The following is a 25263-nucleotide window of genomic DNA, read 5'->3' as shown; positions in this document are numbered from 1 at the left end:
CAATACTTTCCTTTCAAGATCAAGTTTGAGCCTCCAGCATTTGACTTATTTCAAATTATTTTTCCTTAAAAGAAAATTAAGTTGGCATCTATGATTCAAAGTTTCTGTACTGGTTGCAAATAATGGCATCAACGTCAATTTATATTTCATCTTTAATAAAAGCTCATATTCTATTCACAATTCTCAGGAACCTATTCCAAGTAATATAAGGCAAAATGAATGCTATAACAGACAGCTTCTTCAAAAAAGTAGGTGTCACAGAGTGTCGCAAAGAAAGAATCAGATTGAGGGGTTTAGGGAAGGAATTCTAGAGGTTTGGCAGGTAAAGCTTGCTGTCAATTAAAATCAGAGATGTTAAGAGGCCAAAATCAAAGGAGCACTGATATCTTGGATTTCGATAGGGCTCAAGGCGATGACAGTATTAGGGAAGTGGTGAATCTATGCAAGTATTTAAAACAAGCAGGAGAATTTTGAATTGAAATGTTGCTTAACAGACGGCTAGTGTAGGTAAGTGACCACAGAGATAGTTGGTGAATGAGGGTCGGTGTTAAGATGTAATATAGGTATTAGAGTTTTGGGTGAGTCTTGACTGTTCCTTCTCCATTGCTGGGTCAAAATTCTGGAACTCCCTTCTGAACAACACTGTGGGTGTCCTCCACCCAAAGAATTGCAACAGTTTAAGAAGGCAGCTCACCATCACCTTCTCGAAGACATTTAGGAATGGGCAGTAAATGTTAGCCTAGCCAGTGACATGCCATATCCCATGTGCTTTTTTTTAGATTGGAAAAATCCACATTCGGAGTTCTGGGAAAAGATGATGACAGGTTTGGGAGGCAACAACACGTTGAACAATTTGAAAAGGGCAGGGAGTTTGAAAATGAGGTGGTACTTTGCAAACCTAAATGTATCAAGGGGTGGTTTTTTTGACCAAAGGAATGGCAATGCCAGATTTACAGCAGAGGCTGGACAAGATCTGAGCAGGGAGTTTAAACTATGCCTACTAATATGGGAGCCAGGAATGGAAATTGGGTGGTCTGCTATGTAGTGGAAATAGGTCAAGGGAACAGGAATGGACAAGGTGGATTTAGAAGGGTCATGAAAGAAAACCAGAGAGAACACAAAGAGGAAATAGAGTTCAGAGCTAGGGCAGAGGGAAAAACCGTGGAAGATTTTTGATTCACTTGGTGTCAGCAAGAAAGACAGAGAGAATCAGGGAAAGCAGCTGATCAGATTGTCTTGATCCTATTGGGACAAAAGCTTGGCATTCTTGGCATCCAGGAAGATCCTAGAATAATGAACAGTTTTGGCTGATGAGCAAATGTTATATGTGGAGCAGGAGTTAAAAATCTTAAGATTCCACACAACCACTTATGAAATGCATTCAAATAGCATAGTGAAGATGTAGCCATTTTGTATTTATTTAAATGAAGAAAAGACAACACAGCCCAATGGAGTAATACATTTCCCCACATCTGCTGCCAAAATCCTTTTACATTCCTATATTTCTTTCAACTCCAGTCTCAATGACTCCAGTTTTCTCCTTGCTGGCCAACTGTCCCACATCCTTCATTAAATACCAGCTTATCAAAATATATTGTGCTAATCACATGTAATTCTGCAGCAAATTGTGCCCTCCCAACCACCATCTGACTATCCCTATTCTCACCAATTTTCTTTATAATGACTTTTGCTTCTCCGATGCCTAAAGTTTAAACTTCTTGCACTCCAAGGCCTCTTTTTCTCATATTTTCGTAACCTTACCAACTAACCATTGCCTCCCTGCAATTCTGCTTGTATGCCACTAGTCTCATGTATACATCCACTCGCTGACAACGACTCAATCTCTACCATCTCCTCATTAAGCCCTTCCCACCTCCCTTTCAACTTTAAAATACTCCTGAAAAAACATGTTATTTGTCCTAGCTTTTAATCTCTTCTCCAGACATCTCATTCTCTCATTCTTTGGCTTTCTTTAGAGTCATAGAGAACGACAGCACAGAAAAAACCTTCAGCCCATCACACCTGCATCAGTTAAAGCAACCGCTGAACTGTTCTAATCGTATTTTCTAGCACTTAGCCCATAGCTTTCTATTAGAGTGGTGCTGGAAAAGCACATAGCTTTCTACGCCTTGGAATCACAAGTACACATCTAAATACTTCTTAAATGGTTTTGTCACATCTCAGTGTTGTATTTAGCTATATCTCTTTTATGTAAAAGGACCTAGTGTCATGAACTGCATGCTGTTTTTTTTATTAATAGAAAATGTAGAAAACAAACTAGGCAGTTTGCCCAACCAGTTTAAATTGGGATCTATTCCTAACATGAGCCTCAACATACCCTTCTATTTCTTTCCTCTCCTATTTGTTCAGCTTCTCCTCAGATACAGCTCTATTATTTTCACATGTCCTCAGTTGCTTCCTGTAGTAACATATTCTGTATTATAATCACTGTCTTGGCAAAGAGGCTTCTCCTGGATTCATATCGGAGTTTGTTGTATTTTGACCTGAAATGGTTAATACCTGATTGGGAACCACCTACAGTGATGATCATGCAGAGACTTGGTCAGGATAAAGAAGGCACTAGTAGGTGATAGACCTGGGTCCAACATGCTCCTGACAGTGTCTGTAGTAATGTTCGTCATAATCACATTATCTGTAAATAGTTGCAGCATCTTGTCTATCAACAAGGCACTTCTACTTGGAACAGAAAAGTAAATATTTGAATGACAAACCACTTCAGGCTCGAAGGAGCCTAAGCACAACATAGTTGAACTGTTGGGATGCTATCACAACATAGTGGGCAGCAGTGATGAGCACTATTTCAAAATGGTGCCAACTCGGAAAACATGGTGGTGCAATGACCAACAAGTCATGATTGGTTTAGCCAAATTCGCCAAGAACAAATGAGTGACAAAATATCCACCAACATCTGCTGATACCACATTGAGAGTTGACCCATGACAGGCCATGAAAATGTATATCGAACACTAAACATTTTGCCATTGTTGTTGATAACGCGCTAATGTATGGTGATTGATTGGCCATCCCAACTTTAATTAAAGCATTCAACCTGGGGAAGTTTCACCATTGACACTTGGGGAAATCACCAAGTGCTGGACCAGAACTTTGTTGGTTGTGTGGTGGCCTGGCATCTCCTGGAATTGAGGAACTTATTACCAATTGTCAGATGTGTTCCATCCATGGGGTAGAATGAGTAGATCCCTTAATACCTCACAGATTCCCTACCAAACCTTGGGAAGTTGTGAGGATGGGTTTGTTTGTCTTTTACAGAAAGATTTACCACATCATCATTGGTTATTTTTCTGATGGATTGAGGTTAAGAAGTTACACAATGCGGCCACAGAAATACTTCTGTGTCTTGCATGAAACTTATGCACCAGCCAGCATCCCTGATGTCATTTCGTACAATAGGCCACAATTTGTGGATCAGTGTTTCAGCTACTTTGCAGCCAGTTCTGGATGTAAGCACATGACAAACAGTCTCCACAATCTAATTCACTCAACAGGAAGAATTCCGATTTCTGCACAGCACTGTTGGATTGGAGGTTCTTCCTGCTCGCAGAGCTACTGATGAGCAGAGAGCTGAGGACAAGGCTATTGCGTATGAAATTGTTCCCATGTTTTCATGATTTTGAATGAATGAATGTATGATTTTATTGTCACGTGTATTTGGAAAAATACATTGAAAAATATTTTGTCACCATAATGCAGCTCCAGAATGAGTAAAAATAAATTACTCAAATAGAGCTTCATCTTCTGTTCAATTGACAAAGAAAAGGCAGAAAAGTAAGAAATAGTGTCCAACTTTACATGTCATTCTTGTTAAACTTGGCTCTTAAAGTCTCTGGGGTTTCTGAAAGGTGTTCCGGTCTCCGGGTTGCAATGAAACCCCATTCAGGGACCAGCCAATATCCCAGGGGTCCCCAGCTCCTCTGCTACCACCTTGCCAACATCACTAGGAGTCCCAAACTGGGCCCACCACTCAGTCAAAGCTGCAAGCACCACCTTGACACCTTTGCTATGAGTCCTGCTCCAGCCTCCTCCACGATGACACTTCCTTCGCTGCCAACAAGAAGATGATGAGGAAAAAGAAAGAAGACAAAAAGAAAAGAGAAAGAAGTATGCGGCTGACCTGGAATGGACAGGCCCAGGAGCCCAATGTTACCTACCTTGCAAGCACTGCCATCTTGCTAATGGTACATGATAAAGAGAAATCCTATTTCATATCACAATGAATGCTAACGTGAACAATCTGCCAGACATAGGAAATGGGAAACAGGTGTGGAGCAGGGATTTCAACAGAACTGGTGTGATTCTCCATGGAGAAATGAAACAATGGAGATGGTATATTGTCTGTACTGCTGAAGGGACAGTGTGAAGGAATAACAGGAAATTCACCCTATTACAGTTGAACCCATTCACAGACTATTTATTGGGATGAACTGAACGGTGAACCTGGGAATAGAGGGAAACCACAGACCTAAGATCATCTTGAAGACAATCCAATTCAATTGCCTTTTACCCCACAAACTACTATTCTTCCATGACCAAAGAGGATCCGTTCGGCGAGCATAGTGAAACCTCTGAATTGTCTGAGTTTGTGAAGCAGAGATTTGGGAGGTAGGATAGACTTTGGGAGAGATGTTATATGCTTTACTGTGGGTTAATGCTTTACTGCGTTCTGATTGTGATAATATCACAGGGACTTGGTCAGACTAAAGAAGGAGTTTGTCAGAAATAGACCTGGTGCGCCTGACAGTCTTTGTCATAATGTAGATCATATTCGTATAACCTATATATAGTTGCAGTAAAGATCTGTGTACATGGACACCAAGATCCCTCTGCTCATCCACACTACCAAGTATCCGACCATTAGCCCAGTATCCCATCTTTTTATTACTCTTACCAAAGTGAATCACCTCACACTTAGCTACATTGAACTCCATTTGCCACCTTTCTGCCCAGTTCTGCAGCTTATCTATATCCCGCTGTAACCTGCCACATCCTTCCTCACTGTCAACAACTCCTCCGACTTTCGTATCATCCGCAAACTTGCTCACCCAACCTTCTAGCCCCTCCTCCAGGTCATTTATAAAAATGACAAACAGCAATGGTCCCAAAACAGATCCTTGCGGAACACCGCTAGTAACGGCACTCCAAGATGAACCTTTACCATCAACTACTACCCTCTGTCTTCTTCCAGCCAGCCAATTCCTAATCCAAACCTCCAACTCACCCTCAATGCCATACCTCCGTATTTTTTGAAGTAGCCTACCATGGGGAACCTTATCAAACGCCTTACTAAAATCCATATACACCACATCTACCGCTTTCCCCTCATCTACCTCCTTGGTCACCTTCTCAAAGAATTCAATAAGGTTACTCAGATGTTGGTTGACCTGCTGCTTTTCCAGAACCACACATTTCAACTCTGATCTCCAGCATCTGCAGTCTCACTTTCTCCTAGTCGACACATCCCCAGTCACTACAGAAATTTAGCATGGCCAATCTACTAACAGGCAAATCTTTGGACTGTGGGAGGAAACTCACGCAGACCCAGGGAGAATGTACAAGCTCCACACAGACAGTCACCGAGGCTGGAATCAAACCTGGGACCCTGGCGCTATAAAGCAGCAGCACTGACCACCATGCTAACCATCAGTCTTTCATGTTGTAGCATCTCAGTGGTGATTACTCACATTAAAAACTTTCTCATGACGTCCAATACCTCAATCTTTTATTTAGAATTGGAGATGAAAACTCTGCACTGTGGTTGCACCAGAGTTTTGAAATGCGTTAACCTTTCAGTTCTATTCCTCGAGTTAAGAAAATCCAGTGACTAATGTAATTTTTTGGACTTTTTATGGCCTTGTTAATCTGCATCACTACTTGTAATAATATGAATTATTATTGATTTAATAATTACTACTTATTTAGGATCTTATTTTGAGCAGCCTGAATGCATTATATTTATATTGGGCAACCAAACTCCAATTGGAAGTATAAAGACTAAAAATGTTAAAATTTCAAAATTTAGCCCATTCGCTATGTTAAATCTTGGACATGGCAAATTTTCTGAACCCCTTAGATCAGAGCATCATTGATCTTGCAGCACAGAAAATGGCCATTTTACATTGTGTATACTTCACCTTATCCACTAACTTGCCATGAACAATTTCACAAGAGGTCTGATTTGTAAAATAATAACATACTGTCTGATCTTTTAAATTTGGAGTTTGCTTTGTAAAGTTTTAAACTGTAATTTACTTTAAAATGTAATTCTTGTTTAGAAAATGTTTATTTGTGTCTTAAAAATGTTGATTTTATTATTTTTTGTTCAATTTGACAGGAAATGTTTGATGTTATCCTGGATGAAAATCAATTGGAGGATGCATGTGAGCATTTGGCAGAATACCTTGAAACATATTGGCGTGCGACACATACTCCCAGCAGCGCACCACTGAATCCATTGCTGGGCCGAAACCTAGGTAGTACCGCACTGTCAACATATCCTTCAGCTATCTCTGGGTTGCAGGTATGAACACAAACAATGTGGTTACCTGTGGAAGTAATGGGACAAAGTAAGCTATGACCCTTCAACACAAATATCTGAATACCTCAGACACTTGTACCAAGGTGTACAAATGTTAAATTGTTTACCATAATTAGGATATTCATCAAGCTATGGGTGTAGTTAAAATCCATGCATAGATAAGAAATTTCTATCATCTAAATGCTTTGTAACATGCTTGCATGGTGGTGCATCTACAAGTGTCACATTTATTTCCTAACTCCTTCAAAGCTTGCCATGAGCAAATCTTACAGCACAGAAGGAGGTCAGAAGGCCAATTGTGCTTGTGTTTCATGTCAGCATATCGAAACGAAACTTAGAACAAAATAAAGAATCACTGGTGGATGATTTTTTCGAGCGCTTGTGTGAAGAAACACATTGATCTTTTGGCTTGACCTAGGACATGTTAACTGATTAACATGGATTTGGTCAATACTTACAGTATCCCAATCAGAGGTGATGTGCAGTTAATGGCATAGACCTGTGCCATTTGCACTGGAATTGCTTGGTCATAAATTGATGACTTTGATGAATACTTGGCATGCAGACTGACCTCTTCAAATCTTCATAAAAGCTCATGCCAGATTTCTGAGTTACATTTAAACAGCATTTGTGAACAGACTGTACCGAATGGTGAAGCTACAAAGCAGCACACTCTGTGCTGTACAGGTTCCAATCTTTTGGCATAGTACAGGCACATGACTACTGAGGCTCCAGTTACATCACAGCTTATCACAGAGACTCATCTATGTATTCATTATATCCTACCTCAGTGGAAAGAAAAAAGCAGTCAGTCTTATTTGGTTTAACAACAATTTATGTTGCATCTTTAACGTAAGAAATGTCCAAGATGATTAATAAAACATTGTAAAACTAAACTTAACACAAACTGTCATAAGGAGACAGAGGTCAGGAAATCAAAAGTTGGGTAAGAGAAGGAAGTATTAAGGAAGAAAAGGATGGAGAACAGTAAGTCATGATAAATGGTTGTTTTTCAAACTGTAGGATGGTAGACTGTGGTCGTCTCTCAAAGGCTAGTGCTAGTATCATTGCTATTTTTGATTTATTAAAATTATGTACACTATATTTCCTGCATACATAAACTTGAATGTAAACAGTGTAAAATTTCAACACTTGCTAAAGGTACATAAGTTGTAATTGGGGCAACCGGTGTGGATCATGCCAAATGGATGCAACAAGTCTTAGGCTAGCAGACTGGGCAGGCAAGAGACAGATGGGATTTACTACAGAGAACTGTGAGTTGATGCAGTTTTGGCAGTAGAAATGCAGTGAGAAAGTAGTGGGTGAAGCTTAATACTTCCCTGAGGCAGATTTGGAGATGGGTATGTATTTAAGAAGTTGGAAGAATGTTGCATCTAGATCTGCCAATTTCCACCTCTGATTAACTTTGATGTGTGATACCTCATGGATGGCAATTAATGCCCATCTAAGAACCTCATCCCACCACCACTGGCATGAAGAGAGGGGATCCCTCATTGTTGGCACTCAATTGTATGAGCAAGAGAGTTTTCAATGAGAATTGGGGGCTCTCCCTCCCCCCCCCCCCTCCCCGCACAACTGCCACCCCTCTCTCCTTGCTTCTGAAACCACCACAGCCCCAAACCTTCTTGTGACCTCAACTTCCCAAGTAGGGAGAGGGCTAGTGCATGAAAAAGAAAGCTTAAATATATGGGTACACAAGTAATTAGGACTGTGCTGTGAGAGGAAATGTGTTTTTAAAAAAAGAGAGATTATGATTCAGTTATACGGACGTTAGTGAGATCACATGCTATGTACAGTTCTTGTCTCCTTATTTAATGAATGATGCAAAAACATTGGAAGCAGTTCAGAGAAGGTTATGGGCTGGTTTTCTTTTGAGAAAACGTTGAACAGAATAAGCTTGCAATTGCTGGAGATAAAAGAGTAAAAGGCTACTTGATTGGAACACAAGAAAAACCTCAAGAAGTCTCAACAGATTGGACATTGAAAGGATGCTTCTTCATGTGGGAAACTCTAGAAATAGGGTTCGCTGTTTCAAAATAAGTGGTCATCTATTAAAGAAAGAGATGATGCAAAACTTTTTTTCTCAGAGGATTAAGAGTCTTTGGAATTCTCTTTGTCAAAAGGCAGTGGAAGAAGAGCCTTTGAAAATGTTTAAGACCAAGATAGCTAAATTCTTGATAACCTGTCCCCTTTTGTTTTTCGAGGATAGGCAAGAATGGGATGTAGTCCTATCAGCGATAATCCTATTCATGGTTTTGCCTCACAAGTGATGGAAGGGGCAGTTTCTTCATGATACTGAGATTGTGCAGTATGCGCCAATCACCACAAATCCTGAAACTTTCTCAGCTGACTATTGTAGGATTTATATAGAGGGTGGTTCGTGTGTGGAAGGAACTTCCTGAGGAAGTGGTGGATGCAGGTACAGTTACAATATTTAAAAGACACTTGGATAAGTACATAGAGTCATAGAAATGTACAGCATGGAAACAGACACTTCAGTGTAACTCATTTCGTTTCTCACTTTTTCTACCCATCTATAATCTATGCTTTTGGCTAATCAAGAAGTGCAATTAGAGAGATAAATATTGAATCCTTTGTATTTTAGATAATAGCACAGTTTTATAGTCATGTACAAAGTTTAGCTGATGTGTTGTTAACAGAAAGTTTCTGGGAAATGTCGTCTGAGTGCAATGTCAATTTCAGTTCATTATCTCATTTCATTCACTTGGAAATTTGTGTACCATTTTGGTCTTCTTACCTATGAAAATATATATTTACCAGAGAGCCTTCACCAAGTTGATCCCTGAGGTCACAGGTTTGTTGAATAAGGAGAGACTGGGTTGACCATATACACTGGAGTTTAGAAAAATGAGGTGGGACCTCAATGAATCACATAAAATTCCGATGGAGAGACTGGATGAGGGGGTGATGTGCCTCCAGCTGTTTGTTTGTGTGTGTGTGTCTGGACCAGGGGGCCACAGTCTCAGGATATGTTGTGGACCATTGAGAACTGAGATGAGGAGATATTACTTCACTCAGAGGATGATGAGTCTCTAGAATCCTTAACCATTAAAAGACTGTGGAGGCCAAGTTATTGAATGCATTTAAGAAATAAATAGATAGATTTCTCGACATGAAAGGCATCAAGACGTATGAGGAGAGAATGAAATGTGGTATTGAGATATTGAATGGCAGAGAAGGCTGATCAGGGTGAATGATCTAAATTTACACCTTTTCCTATGTTTCTAATTGAACAGATCTGATTTGATTATCCCTTTTTTGCTCAGGGTTTACTAGTTCGCAAACAGGTATGTTGTTTCCCTTTGTGTTACATTTGCATTGCAGTACAGCAAACAAATTTTCTTATTTGCTATTATGCCACACTAAGTGTCCTTTCTCTCTATTCTTTATGACCTTCTCAATGACAGGACTCCCCTGAAGACGATACTTCAATGTAGAACAGTTGCCAGGCACCATCATATAAATTTGAACCAAACCTGTATTAGACAATGAGTTAAAGGGATTGGTGCTGGTGCAATTTCACCAAATGGAATGCAGCAATTCAAAAAATGCTTCAAGAAGAGGGAGAAGAAGGTCTCTCAGCTGGAAGGTGTATCTGTCCAGGGTTTTCAGAAAGCACTTCTTGTACCTGAACCTCAGCAATGACCAATGTTTGATGTGCCTGTGCTTCACAAAGGAGGTCATCATTGACATCTTCCTGTTGCTACAACCCCAGAGCATATCACCAATGACTGAAGATTGAGCATGACCTTAAACTCACATGCATCAGGTTCCTTCCAGGCTGCTGCTGTTAACCAAATATTAGTGACATGTTTCACTGTGGAATGCATAAGGAAGATCACTGAGATTCACTTTGCAAAGGAATTTAACTTCATTTCATTCCCTTTTGTCAGAGAGAGGCTGGTGAGGAATGCTTAAGATTTTGGAAGGATTGCAGTCTTCTGCATGCAACAAGGTGTCAGTGACTGTTATAGGAAAGATATTATTAAGCTAGAGAAGGTTCAGAAGAGATTTACCAGGATGTTTCCGGGTTTGGAAGGCGTGAGTTATGAAGAAAGGCTGGATAGGCTGGGACTTTCTTCACTGGAGCATAGGAAGTTGAGAGGTGACTTTATAGACATTTATAAAATCATAAGAGGTATAGATAGCGTTAATTGGAGGTGGCTTTTCCCTATGATGAGGAATTTCAAGGTTGGGGTCATACTTTTAATGTGAGAGGAGAGAGATTTAAAGAAGATATGAGGAGCAAATATTTATATAGAGGGTGGTTCGTGTGTGGAAGGAACTTCCTGAGGAAGTAGTGGATGCAGGTACAGTTACAATATTTAAAAGACACTTGGATAGGTACATAGAGTCATAGAAATGTACAGCATGGAAACAGACACTTCAGTGTAACTCATCCATGCTGACCAGGTATCCTAACCTAATCAAGTCCCATTTGCAAGTACTTGGCCCATTTCCCGCTAAACCCTTCCTATCTGTTGAATTATCCAGATGTCTTTTAAATGTTATATTTGTATCAGACTCCACCACTTCTTCTGGCAAATAGGGAAGGTTTGGAGGGAAATGTGTCTGGAGCAGTCAGGTGGAACTATTTAATTTGGGATTATATTTGGTATGGACAGGTTGGACCAAAGGGTCTGTTTCTGTGCTGTATGACTCTATGACTGCCTGCACACTGATTCCATGCACATGACAAAATAACTTGAGGCATTTGAGAAACAAAGAAATTCCTCTTAGCTGGTATATGACCATGCAGGTCATCTATGACCAATTCCTGTCAACTATCACAGTGTAGTCATCTTGCTGAAACTCTGATATCTATAGTATATCAGCCATCACTGAAACAAAAGAGTATAAAACTAGGTGAGGAGGGCTGTGTGCTAATGACATGGCTAATGACATGGCTCATGACTCCAGTTTCCAACACCAACACACATGTGCAACATGAAAATGAGAGTCATGCAACCACAAATAATTCAACAGAGCAGAGTCCTGACATCCTGAAGCTTCCAAGTTCTTGCAAATGGGACTTGATTAGGTTAGGATACCTGGTCAGCATGGATGAGTTACACTGAAGTGTCTGTTTCCATGCTGTACATTTCTATGACTCTATGTACCTATCCAAGTGTCTTTTAAATATTGTAACTGTACCTGCATCCACTACTTCCTCAGGAAGTTCCTTCCACACACGAACCACCCTCTATATAAATATTTGCTCCTCATATCTTCTTTAAATCTCTCTCCTCTCACATTAAAAGTATGACCCCAACCTTGAAATTCCTCATCATAGGGAAAAGCCACCTCCAATTAACGCTATCTATACCTCTTATGATTTTATAAATGTCTATAAAGTCACCTCTCAACTTCCTATGCTCCAGTGAAGAAAGTCCCAGCCTATCCAGCCTTTCTTCATAACTCACGCCTTCCAAACCCGGAAACATCCTGGTAAATCTCTTCTGAACCTTCTCTAGCTTAATAATATCTTTCCTATAACAGTCACTGACACCTTGTTGCATGCAGAAGACTGCAATCCTTCCAAAATCTTAAGCATTCCTCACCAGCCTCTCTCTGACAAAAGGGAATGAAATGAAGTTAAATTCCTTTGCAAAGTGAATCTCAGTGATCTTCCTTATGCATTCCACAGTGAAACATGTCACTAATATTTGGTTAACAGCAGCAGCCTGGAAGGAACCTGATGCATGTGAGTTTAAGGTCATGCTCAATCTTCAGTCATTGGTGATATGCTCTGGGGTTGTAGCAACAGGAAGATGTCAATGATGACCTCCTTTGTGAAGCACAGGCACATCAAACATTGGTCATTGCTGAGGTTCAGGTACAAGAAGTGCTTTCTGAAAACCCTGGACAGATACACCTTCCAGCTGAGAGACCTTCTTCTCCCTCTTCTTGAAGCATTTTTTGAATTGCTGCATTCCATTTGGTGAAATTGCACCAGCACCAATCCCTTTAACTCATTGTCTAATACAGGTTTGGTTCAAATTTATATGATGGTGCCTGGCAACTGTTCTACATTGAAGTATCGTCTTCAGGGGAGTCCTGTCATTGAGAAGGTCATAAAGAATAGAGAGAAAGGACACTTAGTGTGGCATAATAGCAAATAAGAAAATTTGTTTGCTGTACTGCAATGCAAATGTAACACAAAGGGAAACAACATACCTGTTTGCGAACTAGTAAACCCTGAGCAAAAAAGGGATAATCAAATCAGATCTGTTCAATTAGAAACATAGGAAAAGGTGTAAATTTAGATCATTCACCCTGATCAGCCTTCTCTGCCATTCAATATCTCAATACCACATTTCATTCTCTCCTCATACGTCTTGATGCCTTTCATGTCGAGAAATCTATCTATTTATTTCTTAAATGCATTCAATAACTTGGCCTCCACAGTCTTTTAATGGTTAAGGATTCTAGAGACTCATCATCCTCTGAGTGAAGTAATATCTCCTCATCTCAGTTCTCAATGGTCCACAACATATCCTGAGACTGTGGCCCCCTGGTCCAGACACACACACACAAACAAACAGCTGAAGGCACATCACCCCCTCATCCAGTCTCTCCATCGGAATTTTATGTGATTCATTGAGGTCCCACCTCATTTTTCTAAACTCCAGTGTATATGGTCAACCCAGTCTCTCCTTATTCAACAAACCTGTGACCTCAGGGATCAACTTGGTGAAGGCTCTCTGGTAAATATATATTTTCATAGGTAAGAAGACCAAAATGGTACACAAATTTCCAAGTGAATGAAATGAGATAATGAACTGAAATTGACATTGCACTCAGACGACATTTCCCAGAAACTTTCTGTTAACAACACATCAGCTAAACTTTGTACATGACTATAAAACTGTGCTATTATCTAAAATACAAAGGATTCAATATTTATCTCTCTAATTGCACTTCTTGATTAGCCAAAAGCATAGATTATAGATGGGTAGAAAAAGTGAGAAACGAAATTTGGCCAGTCAAAGATGCTGAAGTGGAGATCTTCATTTGGGACATTAGAGGTGGAATGTTTGCCCTACCCATGGCAAGCAGAGATGAGGTATTCAAGTGCTAGTTGGAAACCCTGCTACCTTCGCAGCCAGTCCCATTGACAGCTTTCCCGCCCAATATCAAGTAGGCAGATGATATCCAATTTCACCAGCTCATTTTTCTGCCACTGTAGGGACTTGCATGCAAGGAGTAAACATGTGAGGTTTCTTGCAGGCTCTCAGACTAAGGGGTGGTTAGAGGGGAATGGAGAACAGAGATCCTAGTTCAACGTCACTTGTCAGTGATCATGGAACTCAGCAGTGGAAATAATTGGGCTCTGTCTGAGATTCACCCCTTCCCTTGCAGCTGACTCCTTTCCCCACATCTCTCCAATGGCACTGCCTCTGATTGCACTACAGAGTCCTTGATACAAGGGGAGGGTCCACCGCTAGCCTATAAAGTGCCTGAGTGAGACAAGATATGGCAGAAAAAAGACCGATGCAGAGCTGAACTGGGACCAGTGCTGTGTCCACAAGATTACCCCTTAGGTTTAGACTGGCAGCTGGACTGGCTCATAACACCATTATAGTGAAAGTGAGGACTGCAGATGCTGGAGATCAGAGTCTAGATTAGAGTAGTGCTGGAAATGCACAGCAAGTCAGACAGCATCCAAGGAGCAGAAAAATCGAAGTTTCAGGCAAAAGCCCTTCAACGTTGATTTTCCTATTCCTTGGATGCTGCTTGACCTGCTGTGTTCTATTCTAGACTCATAACACCATTATGTCAAGTTGTTTTTTGGTATCAAACTCACAAGCCCAGCTATTAAATCCTGGATACATCAAAGGCTCAAATGGACATGGAAGTGCCTTGGTAACAATCAAAATACATGTAGACAGTTGGTGAACAATGGATAGCAAAGTTTTGTCATTCTGCAAACATTGGGAGCATAATCTGAATACAATTTACAGTGAATCACATTAAACGTTTCACTGGTGTTCTGAAGGAATTAATTGGGCCAATATTACTCGAGCTTCTTTTAAATGAACAAAGGAATTACTGGATGCGTGAAGGCAATAGTCCATCTAGTTCATCTTTCACCATCTTGATACTCATCTTCTCCAAAGATAATTGAGTTCTCTTATCATGGCAATGGATAGCTGCTAGTCTGCAACAAACAAGTCTGTCAAGCTCCTGGGAGTGGTCATTCATAACAAGCTTTCTTGGACTCTTCATGTGGACATACTGGTGACAAAGACCTAACAACGTCTCTTCCTCAGGTAGCTGAGGAAATTTGGCATGATGGCGAATACCCGTGCCAACTTTTATAGGTGCACCATCGAGAGCATTCTGTCTGGATGTATCACTACTTGGTATAGCAACTGTACCATTCAAGATCAGAAACAGTTACAGAGAGTGGTGAACTCCGCCTGGACAATCACAAAGGCCAACCTCCCATCTATGGAATCCATCTGCCAAGTCCGCTGTCAAGGAAAGGCCACCAGCGTTCTCAAAGATCCATCCCACCCTGGCAATGTTTTTCTACAATCTCTACCATCGAGGAGAAGGTACGGAAGTCTGAACACATGCATCAGCCGGTTTCAAAACAGTTTCTACCATACTGTTGTTAGAATACTGAATGGACTCACAAACTCTTAACATTCACCTGTACCTGTGTTTTTGTTTTTGTCACTGTTTACCTATTATTTACTATCTATGCTACTTAACTCTGTGATCTGCCTTTATTGCTTGCAAGACAAAACTCTTCACTGTACCTTGGTACACGTGACAATAAATTCAATTCAATTCCATTTAATTCAATTCATGAGGTGGATTATCATGAGGTGGATAAAATGGTGGAAGTGGACAACTTTGGGAAATATGGTTCCAAAATCCCATTTTTCTCTCCCGAGCATTTAATGCATGTCACAACCTGGAAGCCTCATGTGCTGTGTTATCCAATGCTATTTTCTAATTTGCATTTGAATGAACTCTGCTTTGATCTTTTTTCCTTTGGGTATCAATTCCATAGATTAACCATTTGCTCACTGAAATATTGTCATTTAAGATTGACTGATGTTGACATTTTCCCAGTCTTCACCCCTTCAAGCACAGGCCACAGAGACTGGTTCAACTACTCTGGATAAGTCAAAATAGCTTCATCAGTGAAATAGCTTTCTAGGCTCCAGAAACTTTAAAAGCACTTATTTCGTACAAGGTAAAAATGACCATTCAAAAATATTCTCACAAATTGTATCACTGTGATAACTTCCCACACATGGTCCAAACTCATTTCCATAACGTTGGTCTGCTACGCTCTTCCATGCTAAGTTACATCCAGTCCATTAATCTAACTCTACCTTTTGTATTAACTAGGGCCAGCGGATGAGCAACAGCAATCACTCTGGTGAACACTTACCTGAACGAACACGCCTGGTGCACTCTGATGAAAATGGTCACAATGAGAGGGCACGCAAGAACCGTAACCGCTTGTCTTCAGGTTCCCAGCACAGCCGAGGCCAATACCCACTCGTGGAGGAGGAATATTCTGATCCCTATCAGGACACGTACAAATCAAGAAGGAGTCATGGATCACCTGGAGGCCACAGCCACGATTCTCAGCACAGGCTATGAAAACTGTTGCTATTCACTTACAAGATGCAACATAGAGGAAATTTTTTTTTAAGAAAAGTAAACCCCTGCCTTGCAACATGTAACTCGTAAACAGGGAAGTATCTAGGCAGTATTTACCAATTTATTATTGAAACAACTCCGTATGGTTTTCAGAAACTCTCTTTTTTTTATTTTACATCTGGCTTGCTCATAAGGAAGGCACGCTGGTGAAGTGTTTTCACAAACACCTTCCTAGATTTGGAAATATGAAAAATGTGCGGTAGTCTGATCTGTGTTACCGTGAGTTATGGTCACTGTGCCACTGATCACACCTGCAAATATATATTTTTAACACATAAAATGACCATATATTAACACAGTCACTTGCTCTGTTGCAATGCCAACTTAGATCTACAGTCAGTGAGACCTTGAGTCCAGGTAGGTTCCTAGCACTTAACCTGCTAAACACTTCCCAATGCAGTGACAAAGCTCCTTTAATGCATAATACTCTTCACCCGATTTCTTGTTAGCAATTAATGGTAATGCAGTACAACCATGCACTACCATTGTTTCAACAAATTTTGCTTCAGTGTACGATTCCAGAATTTACACAGCTCTCCATTAAATGTGCAGCACATTTACTTGCATGAGACAAGCAACAAGTAACTAATCACAGATTTACAGGCACAATATTATTTAAACTTAACAAATTTAGCTTTAATGCATTTGCTATTGTGTATGGTTTTTTGAAAGGTATTATTTATAAAGAATGAATTCAGGCTGTACATTATCTTGCCAATATTAATTCCTATATTTTTCATGTGTAGAGAATTCAATGTTATTAGTTAGCAGAAGCATTTGTCCACCAAATTCTAGTAAAGTCACAGTCTGTTACCAGGACACCTTGTATAATGGTGTCCACTTATTTATTCCTTAATTTTTTAAGAGAATACAAGCTTAGACAATAACATGACAATAAACCATCAAAATAGTTTGAGTGACAGAATTCAATTTAACACTAGGTAAGGTCTTTTGGAAATACTTTGGAACAGTAATAGAGCAACTGACAGATTTTATTGCAGGATTCAAAATTGCCATTACTCTGGTTTATTAACCTCTAGGAATATTTTAGCTTTAAATTATTTCAGGTTGTGCAGAAGCTTTGATTTTTGTTATCCTGGCTAATTAATAGTAAACTGTATATACAATGACCATTGTCACACTTTGCCAAGCAAACATTATATGATTTGTCATTTGATTTATTCTCTCTTTGATTATTTTATGTGATTGTACTCGGTTGTGTTTTAGGGAGTCTGGAATCTCTTCTTTACATTTGAATGTATATGGTATCAAAACAAGGAGGAAGTTAACTCCCTCCCAGTGCATGAGTTACACAAGCATGACCAGCTAGAAGTGGGATAGAGGGCAGGGAGAGTATTGAGTGTAGGGAGGGAAAAGGGAAGAAAACATCATGAATAAGTTTATTTGACAATATGCGTTTGGTTTGTGGTACAGCTGAGGCAAATACACAGTTTCAGGATGTCCCAAAAAGTTTTGCAGTCAACTAAGTACATTTTTGTCTTCTGGGTCATTATTGTTGCAGCATATAAAATGCACCAGCTAAATTGCACGCTGCAAGCCCCAGCCAAGTAATGTGTGACAATTGTCTTAATGTCAGACTTGATGGGAAAATATCAGCCAAGGCACTGGGGAAAATTTCCCTGTTCTCTCTTTGAAATAATGCCTTGGGAACATGCACAGAGGTTTAGCATATTACCCATGCAACACTGCAGTAGAATGTCAGTGTAGATTTTGTGATCACAACTCTGCAAGGGACTTCATCTACAGTTTTCTTGAGTCAGAGGTGAGAGTGCTGATATTACATAATCAACCTCTTCAGAGATGTTATAACATGCCTCCAGAAAATGTGGGATTTTAACTCAGGCCTCTTGGCTCATAGGAAGGGACACTACTGCTTTTCCATTAGGGCCCTAGAGGTGAGAGTTCTGTCAGCTGAATATAATTGTTGGCAGATGCTGAGGGAGGGGATAGGGTGGTGAGTGAGTGGAGCTATAAACCAACACATCAGTTGGTGTTTAGTTTTCTAGCACCCACTGATCTTGTTTATGGGACAAGTGGTGGTCAGTGCTTCTGAGAAAGCAGCACCTTTTCATATTCTTTCCATAATCTGGATTGCAACATGAGTATAGGCTTAAGTAAAGACAAAAGAGGCAATTCTATTACAATCTGTTTTTAAAAAGAAATCCAAACTTTCAGAAAAGAATGCCATGAGAAGTATTTAAAACTTTTGCTGTAACAAATGGGCGGCACGGTGGCACAGTGGTTAGCACTGCTGCCTCACAGCGCCAGAGACCCGGGTTCAATTCCCGCCTCAGGCGATTGACTGTGTGGAGTTTGCATGTTCTCCCCGTGTCTGCGTGGGTTTCCTCCGGGTGCTCCGGTTTCCTCCCACCATCCAAAGATGTGCAGGGCCAGGTGAATTGGCCATACTAAATTGCTCGTAGTGTTCGGTAAGGGTTAAATGTAGGGGTATGGGTGGGTTACGCTTCGGTGGGTCAGTGTGGACTTGTTGGCCCGAAGGGCCTGTTTCCACACTGTAATCTAATCTAATCTAAATGGCTGAAAAAAATGAATAAGCTTTTTTTTAACCTTTTGTGCGTAATTTGTCCTTTCAACCATAGAAAGGAACATTCCCCCTAACTCACAACATGTTGCACTCTCCACGAAAATAGAGTCCTTATAGCTACAACCAAATGAACAGTGATGCCCCAGGCATCTGATATGTGAAACTCTAAGTTAATTTAGATAATTACAGGATATTTTCCAGTACAGCACAAACCCAGATCAATGCTGCCTTAAGAACTGGTAATTGGTACACCATGGGAAACTAAAAGGTTTAATTCACTTTTGAAACTTGTTCACTGACAGCCTCTCACTATTCCCTGCCTTCCTCACTTCAACCGCTCCCCCTTGCTGCATTCCCCACCCCTCTCTACATTACCTTTGATTCCCTTGCTGCTTCCTTCACATTTGACTAATCTGTTCTGCATTCTGCATGGTGCCTTGCAGCTGGTTTGCTTCCAGAACAGAGTACTGCAGATGAAAAAAGGGGAGCAGAGAGATTGACGGGGGAGGTAAGGAGAATGGCAGAGGGAATGGAAAGAGTAGCATAATGAATCTAGAAGATCTGGGAGGGGAATTGGGAGAGTGAATGGAACAGGGTAGTTGGCAGGGGTCAGTGAGAAAGGAATGGCAGAGAATGGGCTGAGTGATAAGGGAAACAGGGAGAGGGACAAAAGGAGGTAAGGGAAATGGAGACAGCAGCATCTCTGGTTTCAGGATGAAGTAATTGCTTGAAGGAAGTGCATGCACCGTTGGTTGGAGTAGGAACTGACATCTTGATTCCCATTTCCTATGTGTTAGTTTCAAAAGCTAGTGTATAGTTAACAGGCAAGTTTGACACCACTTCTATAATAACAGATCTGTTGATTAAAGCAAAATTTAAATTCACTGTACACAATGGGATTGGTAAGCAATTTCCATCGATAACTTACATCAATACATTTCAATCTAATGAACTCTCAGGAAGGTTCATATCTTTTGCTAACATAAGGCTCTGAGCCAAATCCATTTTTTTGTATTTACTCACAGGATGTGGGCATCTCTGGCTGGGCAAACATTTATTGCCCCATCCCTAATTGTCCAGAGGGCAATTCAGAGTCAATCACATTTCTAAGGATCTGGAGCCACATGTGGGCCAGACCAGATAAGGATGGCAGTTTCCTTCCCTAATGGATATAAATGAACCAGATGGATTTTTCCAACAATCGACAATGGTTTCATGGTCATTATTAGAACCTTAATTCCAGATTCTTTATTGAATTCAAATTCCACCATCTGCCATGGCAGGATTTGAACCCATGTCCCCAGAACATTAGCTGGTTTCTGGATTAATAGTATCATGATAAAGCCGTCACCTTCTCGAGTCTCCTCTAAAAGTAATAATCTTTTTTTGGGTTCTTTATTAAACAGAAATGCAATTACTTCACCCGCAAATGTAACTTTCCCATAACGTCTTATATCCCAGTAGACCTAGATGGCAATGAAATGGTAATAATATCACCGCGCTCGTAACCCAGAGCCCCAGGCTAATGTTCTAGGAACGTGTTCAAATCCCATCATATCAGATGGTGAAAATTGAATTCAGTAAAAGGAAAAGAATGTCTGGAATATCAATTCAGGAGAGAAAGGTAGCAGTAATATTTAACTAATGTTGATTGTCATGCAAAAAACCCAGGAGAAAGTGAGGACTGCAAATGCTGGAGATCAGAGTTGAAAAGTGTGGTGCTGGAAAAGCACAGCCAGTCAGGCAACTGATGAAGACCTTATACTCGAAACGTCAATTCTCCTACTCCTTGGTTACTGCCTGACCGGCTGTGCTTTTCCAGCACCACATTTTTCAACAACGGTGCAAAAAAACCCATCCCGTTCACTAACTTCTTTTAGAGAAGGAAATCAACTAGATATACCTGGTGTGGCCTGCATGCAACTTCATCCCAAAGCAATGTGGGGAATGAGGGAATGGGCAATAAATGCCTACCAATGATGCCCACATCCCATGAATAAGTCAAAAAACAAACCCATTGTTTGATGCATTAGATTGAATTGGCTTTACACCAGCTCCACCTGCTGGTAAGGCATTCCCTGGAGAAATATCAAGCACACAAAAGCAAGTGACTTGGATTTTAATTTCCATCAATCTGCTTTTTTTTTATTTAACCTATTTTTCTAAGCAGCTATTCAGAATTGTTATAATACACCTCTGGAGCAAGTGGGACTTGAACTCCTTTCTAGTGGTAGGGATGCTACGAATGCACCACAAGCAGGGCCCTCTGCTTTTACATGTTGTAACATTTTCTTTTACAGCAAAAGTAACAAGTTGGTCTTGTTGAAATTAATGTTTTATCTATTCTGAGAACCGTTTGCCTTTTCAATTTTGCCCTCCCAATTATTACGTAATTAGTGTCCAGTTCAGTAGACATTTGTGTATGCCTCCAGCTTTTCCGTGGATTTGCAACCGCTTCTGCTGATGTGTTTTCAAAATACTTGATAAATATCAGCCAAAAGCAGCATGTCTCCCAAATATTATACAGTCATCGTCTTCTAGGCAGTGTTTGATTCTAATAGGAATTCTATGGAGACCAGGGGTGCGGTGCACAGTTCTTTGAAAGTGGAGTTGCAGGTACAGGGTGGTGAAAAAGGCATTTGGCAAGCTTGCCTTCATTGGTCTGAACATTGAGTATAGGAGTTGGGACAACATTTTGTAGCTGTGCAGGACATTAGTGATGCCTTTTTTAAAATACTGCAAACAATTCTGGTCGCCCTTCTATAAGAAGGATGTTGTTAAACTTGAGAAGGTGCAGAAAAGATTCACAAAGATGTTGCTGGGACTAGACAGTTTGAGTTATAGGGAGAGGCTGAATAGGCTGATGCTTTTTTTCCCTGGAGTGTTGGAGGCCAAGGGGTGACCATATAAAGGTTTATAAAATCATAAGGGGCGTGGATAGGGTGAATAGCCAAGGTCTTTTCCCCAGGATAGTGGAGTCCAAAATGGGAGGGCATAGGTTTAAAGTGAGAGTTTAAAGATTTAAAATGGACCTGAGGGGTAGAGGATGGTGTGTGTGTGGAATGAGCTGCCAGAGGAAGTGGTGGAGGCTGGCACAATTACTGCATTTGAAAGGCATCTGTATAGGCACATGAATAGGAAGGGTTTAGAGAGTTATCAGCAAAATGCTGGCAAATGGGACTAGGTCAGATTGGGATGTCTGGTCTTTGTAGCTGTGTTGGACCAAAGGATCAATTTTTGTTCTATTGGGCCGAACGGCTTGTTTCCACACTAGGGATTCTTAAAAAAAAACCTTTTTCCAAATTCTTCCATGAGCAACTTCTCTCTAAGGCTCCTTAAATCTATCTACAACTATGTCCTCCAAACCAGCCACCATTTATTTCTCTCTAGAAAATTCCACAATTTTATTTTTGTCTCTTCCTCAATCTATAAGCTTCTGCAACTGATATGCATCAAGCACAGCAGTCTTCAATGTGCTATAATCTGCAGACTATTCCTCATAAAAAGTTGCAGAAGTCCCCAATGTTTTTTCTACCAAAACATTTTGTGATAGGCTTGTCCAGTTTTCTTGTGGCCACTGTAAAAAGGTATTTTGGTTTCTTCCTCAATAAAGTAAAGGTCCTTGCCAAATCAAAACCAGAAGTTAAGTGTCACACCTTTCCAAACCTATCTATTACTCCCCATAAAAGTTATGTTAACATTTTTGTCTCCAGTTTATAGTTCCTTTCTTCTCTTTCTCTGGGAAATTACTTCTTTCCCTTTCTCTTGCTCTTTGAAATTCAAATTTAAGTTCTTGCCTTTCCCTTTGATTTTCACTTTGTTTCTCTTTTGGGTTCCACATTTTCCTTTCCCATTTTTTCATGTTTTCTCTCTTTTGAGTTCAAAGGTTGTTTTACTTGTAACTGAATTCCAGTGAATGCTCTGCATTTTTTTTCTCTGTGTCTTCAGGCACCATGACCTGACAGGGAATTGGCAAACATGGACATCTTTGGTCCATGACTATGCACAGCAAGGTAGTGCCATGTTTTGTCATTGCCTTCGGCAGATAGGGACATGTGTTTGAATTCCATCAGGACGGATGGTGAAATCTGAATTCAATTTTTTAAAGAAGTCTGGACCCAAAAGCTAGCCTAATAGCAACTGTGCAACCACTGTCAATTGCCTTAAAATCCCATCTGGTTCACTAATGAGCTTTGAAGGAAAGAAATATGTCATCCTTACCTGGTCTGGCCTACATGTAGCTTCAGACCCACAGCAATGTGGTTGACTGTTAATTGCTCTGTAAAATGCCTCAAGCAGTCCATTTTAATTAAGGTACAATTAGGGACCAGCAATAAATGTCCACATTCCATGCATGATTTTTTTTTCTAAAAAAAGCCTAGGGTGACAACAAGGAGCTATTTGATCACTTTTTCTAATGTTCAAAAGGTTCTGTTTTTCATGTATTCATTTCATGTTGAATTGTTGGTGAACGATCTCAATGCACCCATTTCCTTGTTTAACTAAAAAAAACTTTCTGAATGGATGTCTCCCCAGGTTGGGGCCACACATTTCATTTCAGATTTTGCATTTCCCATCAACTGAGAGGGCAAGAATTTCAAACCTGGAGTACAGATTAATCAAATGCTCAGCTCCACTGCTTAAATAAATTTGACAGTTTACCTTACACACGAACAGAGTAATTTCTTAGAATGAAGTCCACATGTATATTATGTTCTTACTTTAGGGTCTATTGAACTCAGATTAGGCCACTTTAAAAAAGTCCACAATATCGTGCTGAAAGGTACACATGGAAAAATCAATGAACAGCAGCAATTTTATTAACTAGCGCATTGAAATTCTATCAGTGCTTTAGCAAACAAGAATAGCTAAGTGCATAGATCCAGAATTTGAACCATTCAGCAAATATTTTTTAATCAACTGGCTGTAGTGACATTGAAGGAAAATAGGCTTTTTATGTCATCCAGGCCACTTTAATGTGCAGTTGCTTGCTCATGATGTCGATAGATCATTTTCACCTCCTCAGCTTATTGCCAAGCCTGTAGGCCTGTATTTCCTGCTGTGTTACTCATTTCTGCATCTTGTTTCCCACTGTTTCATTTGAGCCATCATTTCTCAGACTAAATGGAAATCTATCAAATAAACTAATAACTCTTAAACATGAAGAGGTTGATCCATATTACATTTAGCTTGTGCTTTCCTTAGCTGCATTCACACAATAAAATCAAAAGCGATGATTGTTAGTACTTTCAATGTGCCTCATATTTCCTTTTCCATTGGGACCATTCAAGGAATGGCACGGTGGCTCAGTGGAAGCACTGCTGCCTCACAATGCCAAGAAACTGGGTTTGATTCCACCCAAAGGCGACTGTTTGTGTGGAGTTTGCACATTCTCCCAATGGGTTTCTTCTGGGTGCTGTGGTTTTGTTCAACACTCCAAGATGTGCAGGTTAGGTGGGTTGGTCATATTAAATTGCCCATAATGTCCAGGGATGTGTAGGTTGGGTGAACTAGCCATGGGGAATGCAGGGATATAGGGCTAGGGTAGGGGTGGATGCTCTTCAGACAGTCAGTGTGAATTCGATGGGTTGAATGGCCTGCTTTCATACTGTAGGGATTCTATAATTCTATTCTATGAAGCTTCTTCAGTATTTCTTCATTATTCAAAATCTGAATGCCATTATATTTTTTAAATGCAATGATCAAAATTAGATACAATATTCCTTGCGGTCTTAGTCTTATTTTTAATACATTTTTGACAATTTAGATTTATGCTGAATTGGGCTGCTAACATGGGCATTAATCTATCAGTTTTGGCAGTAAAATACAGTGTGATAGCATTTTCAATACTTTGTCAATTCTCACACTTCAATCTTCTTCATTTGCCTTTTTAAAAATGTGCTCTTCATAGAATCATAGTGATCCACAGCTAGGCCCTTTGACCCAGTCAAAAACAAGCTCCCAACTATTCTGATCCCATTCTCCAGAGTTGGCCCCATAGTTTGGTATGCTTTGGCATCGCAAGTCTAAATACCACATCAACATCTATATACTCCTGCCTGTACCATCCCTACAGGCAGTCATTTCCAGATACCCATCACCCTCTGAGTGTTAACATGTTTCCTCACATCTCTCCTAAATCTTCTGCCCCTTGCCTTAAATCTATGTCCAGTCATTGATCCCTATATCAAGGGGAAAAGTTTATTCCCGCCTGCCCTGTCTATGCCCCTCACAATTTTATACATCTCAATTATGCTGCCTCTCGAGCTGCACTGCTCGAAGAAAAACAACCCCAATCCATCCAATCTCTGTTCATAATTGAAATTCTCCAACCCAGGCAGCATCCTGTTAAATCTCTGCTGCACCCTCTCCAGTGTTATTACATCCCTTCTAA

The 25263-nt window shown here is 40.3% G+C and overlaps 1 protein-coding gene across 4 annotated transcripts in view; it reads left to right on the top strand.

The window, feature by feature from the left end:
- Window positions 1-18595, top strand: part of cacnb4a (calcium channel, voltage-dependent, beta 4a subunit) — a 344931-nt gene extending 326336 nt beyond the window's left edge. For 3 of the 4 annotated variants that reach the window (XM_043694193.1, XM_043694194.1, XM_043694196.1), the window contains 2 exons: window positions 6371-6556; window positions 15986-18595. In XM_043694193.1, coding sequence (XP_043550128.1) covers window positions 6371-6556; window positions 15986-16243 — 444 coding nt within the window. In that variant the 3' untranslated portion in view covers window positions 16244-18595. The remainder of the gene's footprint in view (window positions 1-6370; window positions 6557-15985) is intronic. The other variant, XM_043694197.1, reaches the window with a different exon arrangement.
- The last annotated feature ends 6668 nt before the right edge of the window (window positions 18596-25263 follow it).

This window comes from Chiloscyllium plagiosum, chromosome 7 (genome assembly GCF_004010195.1).
Source record: "Chiloscyllium plagiosum isolate BGI_BamShark_2017 chromosome 7, ASM401019v2, whole genome shotgun sequence".
Classification (NCBI taxonomy): domain Eukaryota; kingdom Metazoa; phylum Chordata; class Chondrichthyes; order Orectolobiformes; family Hemiscylliidae; genus Chiloscyllium; species Chiloscyllium plagiosum.
Note: the sequence above shows the minus strand (reverse complement) of the source record. Positions and strands in the feature narration are given on the sequence as shown.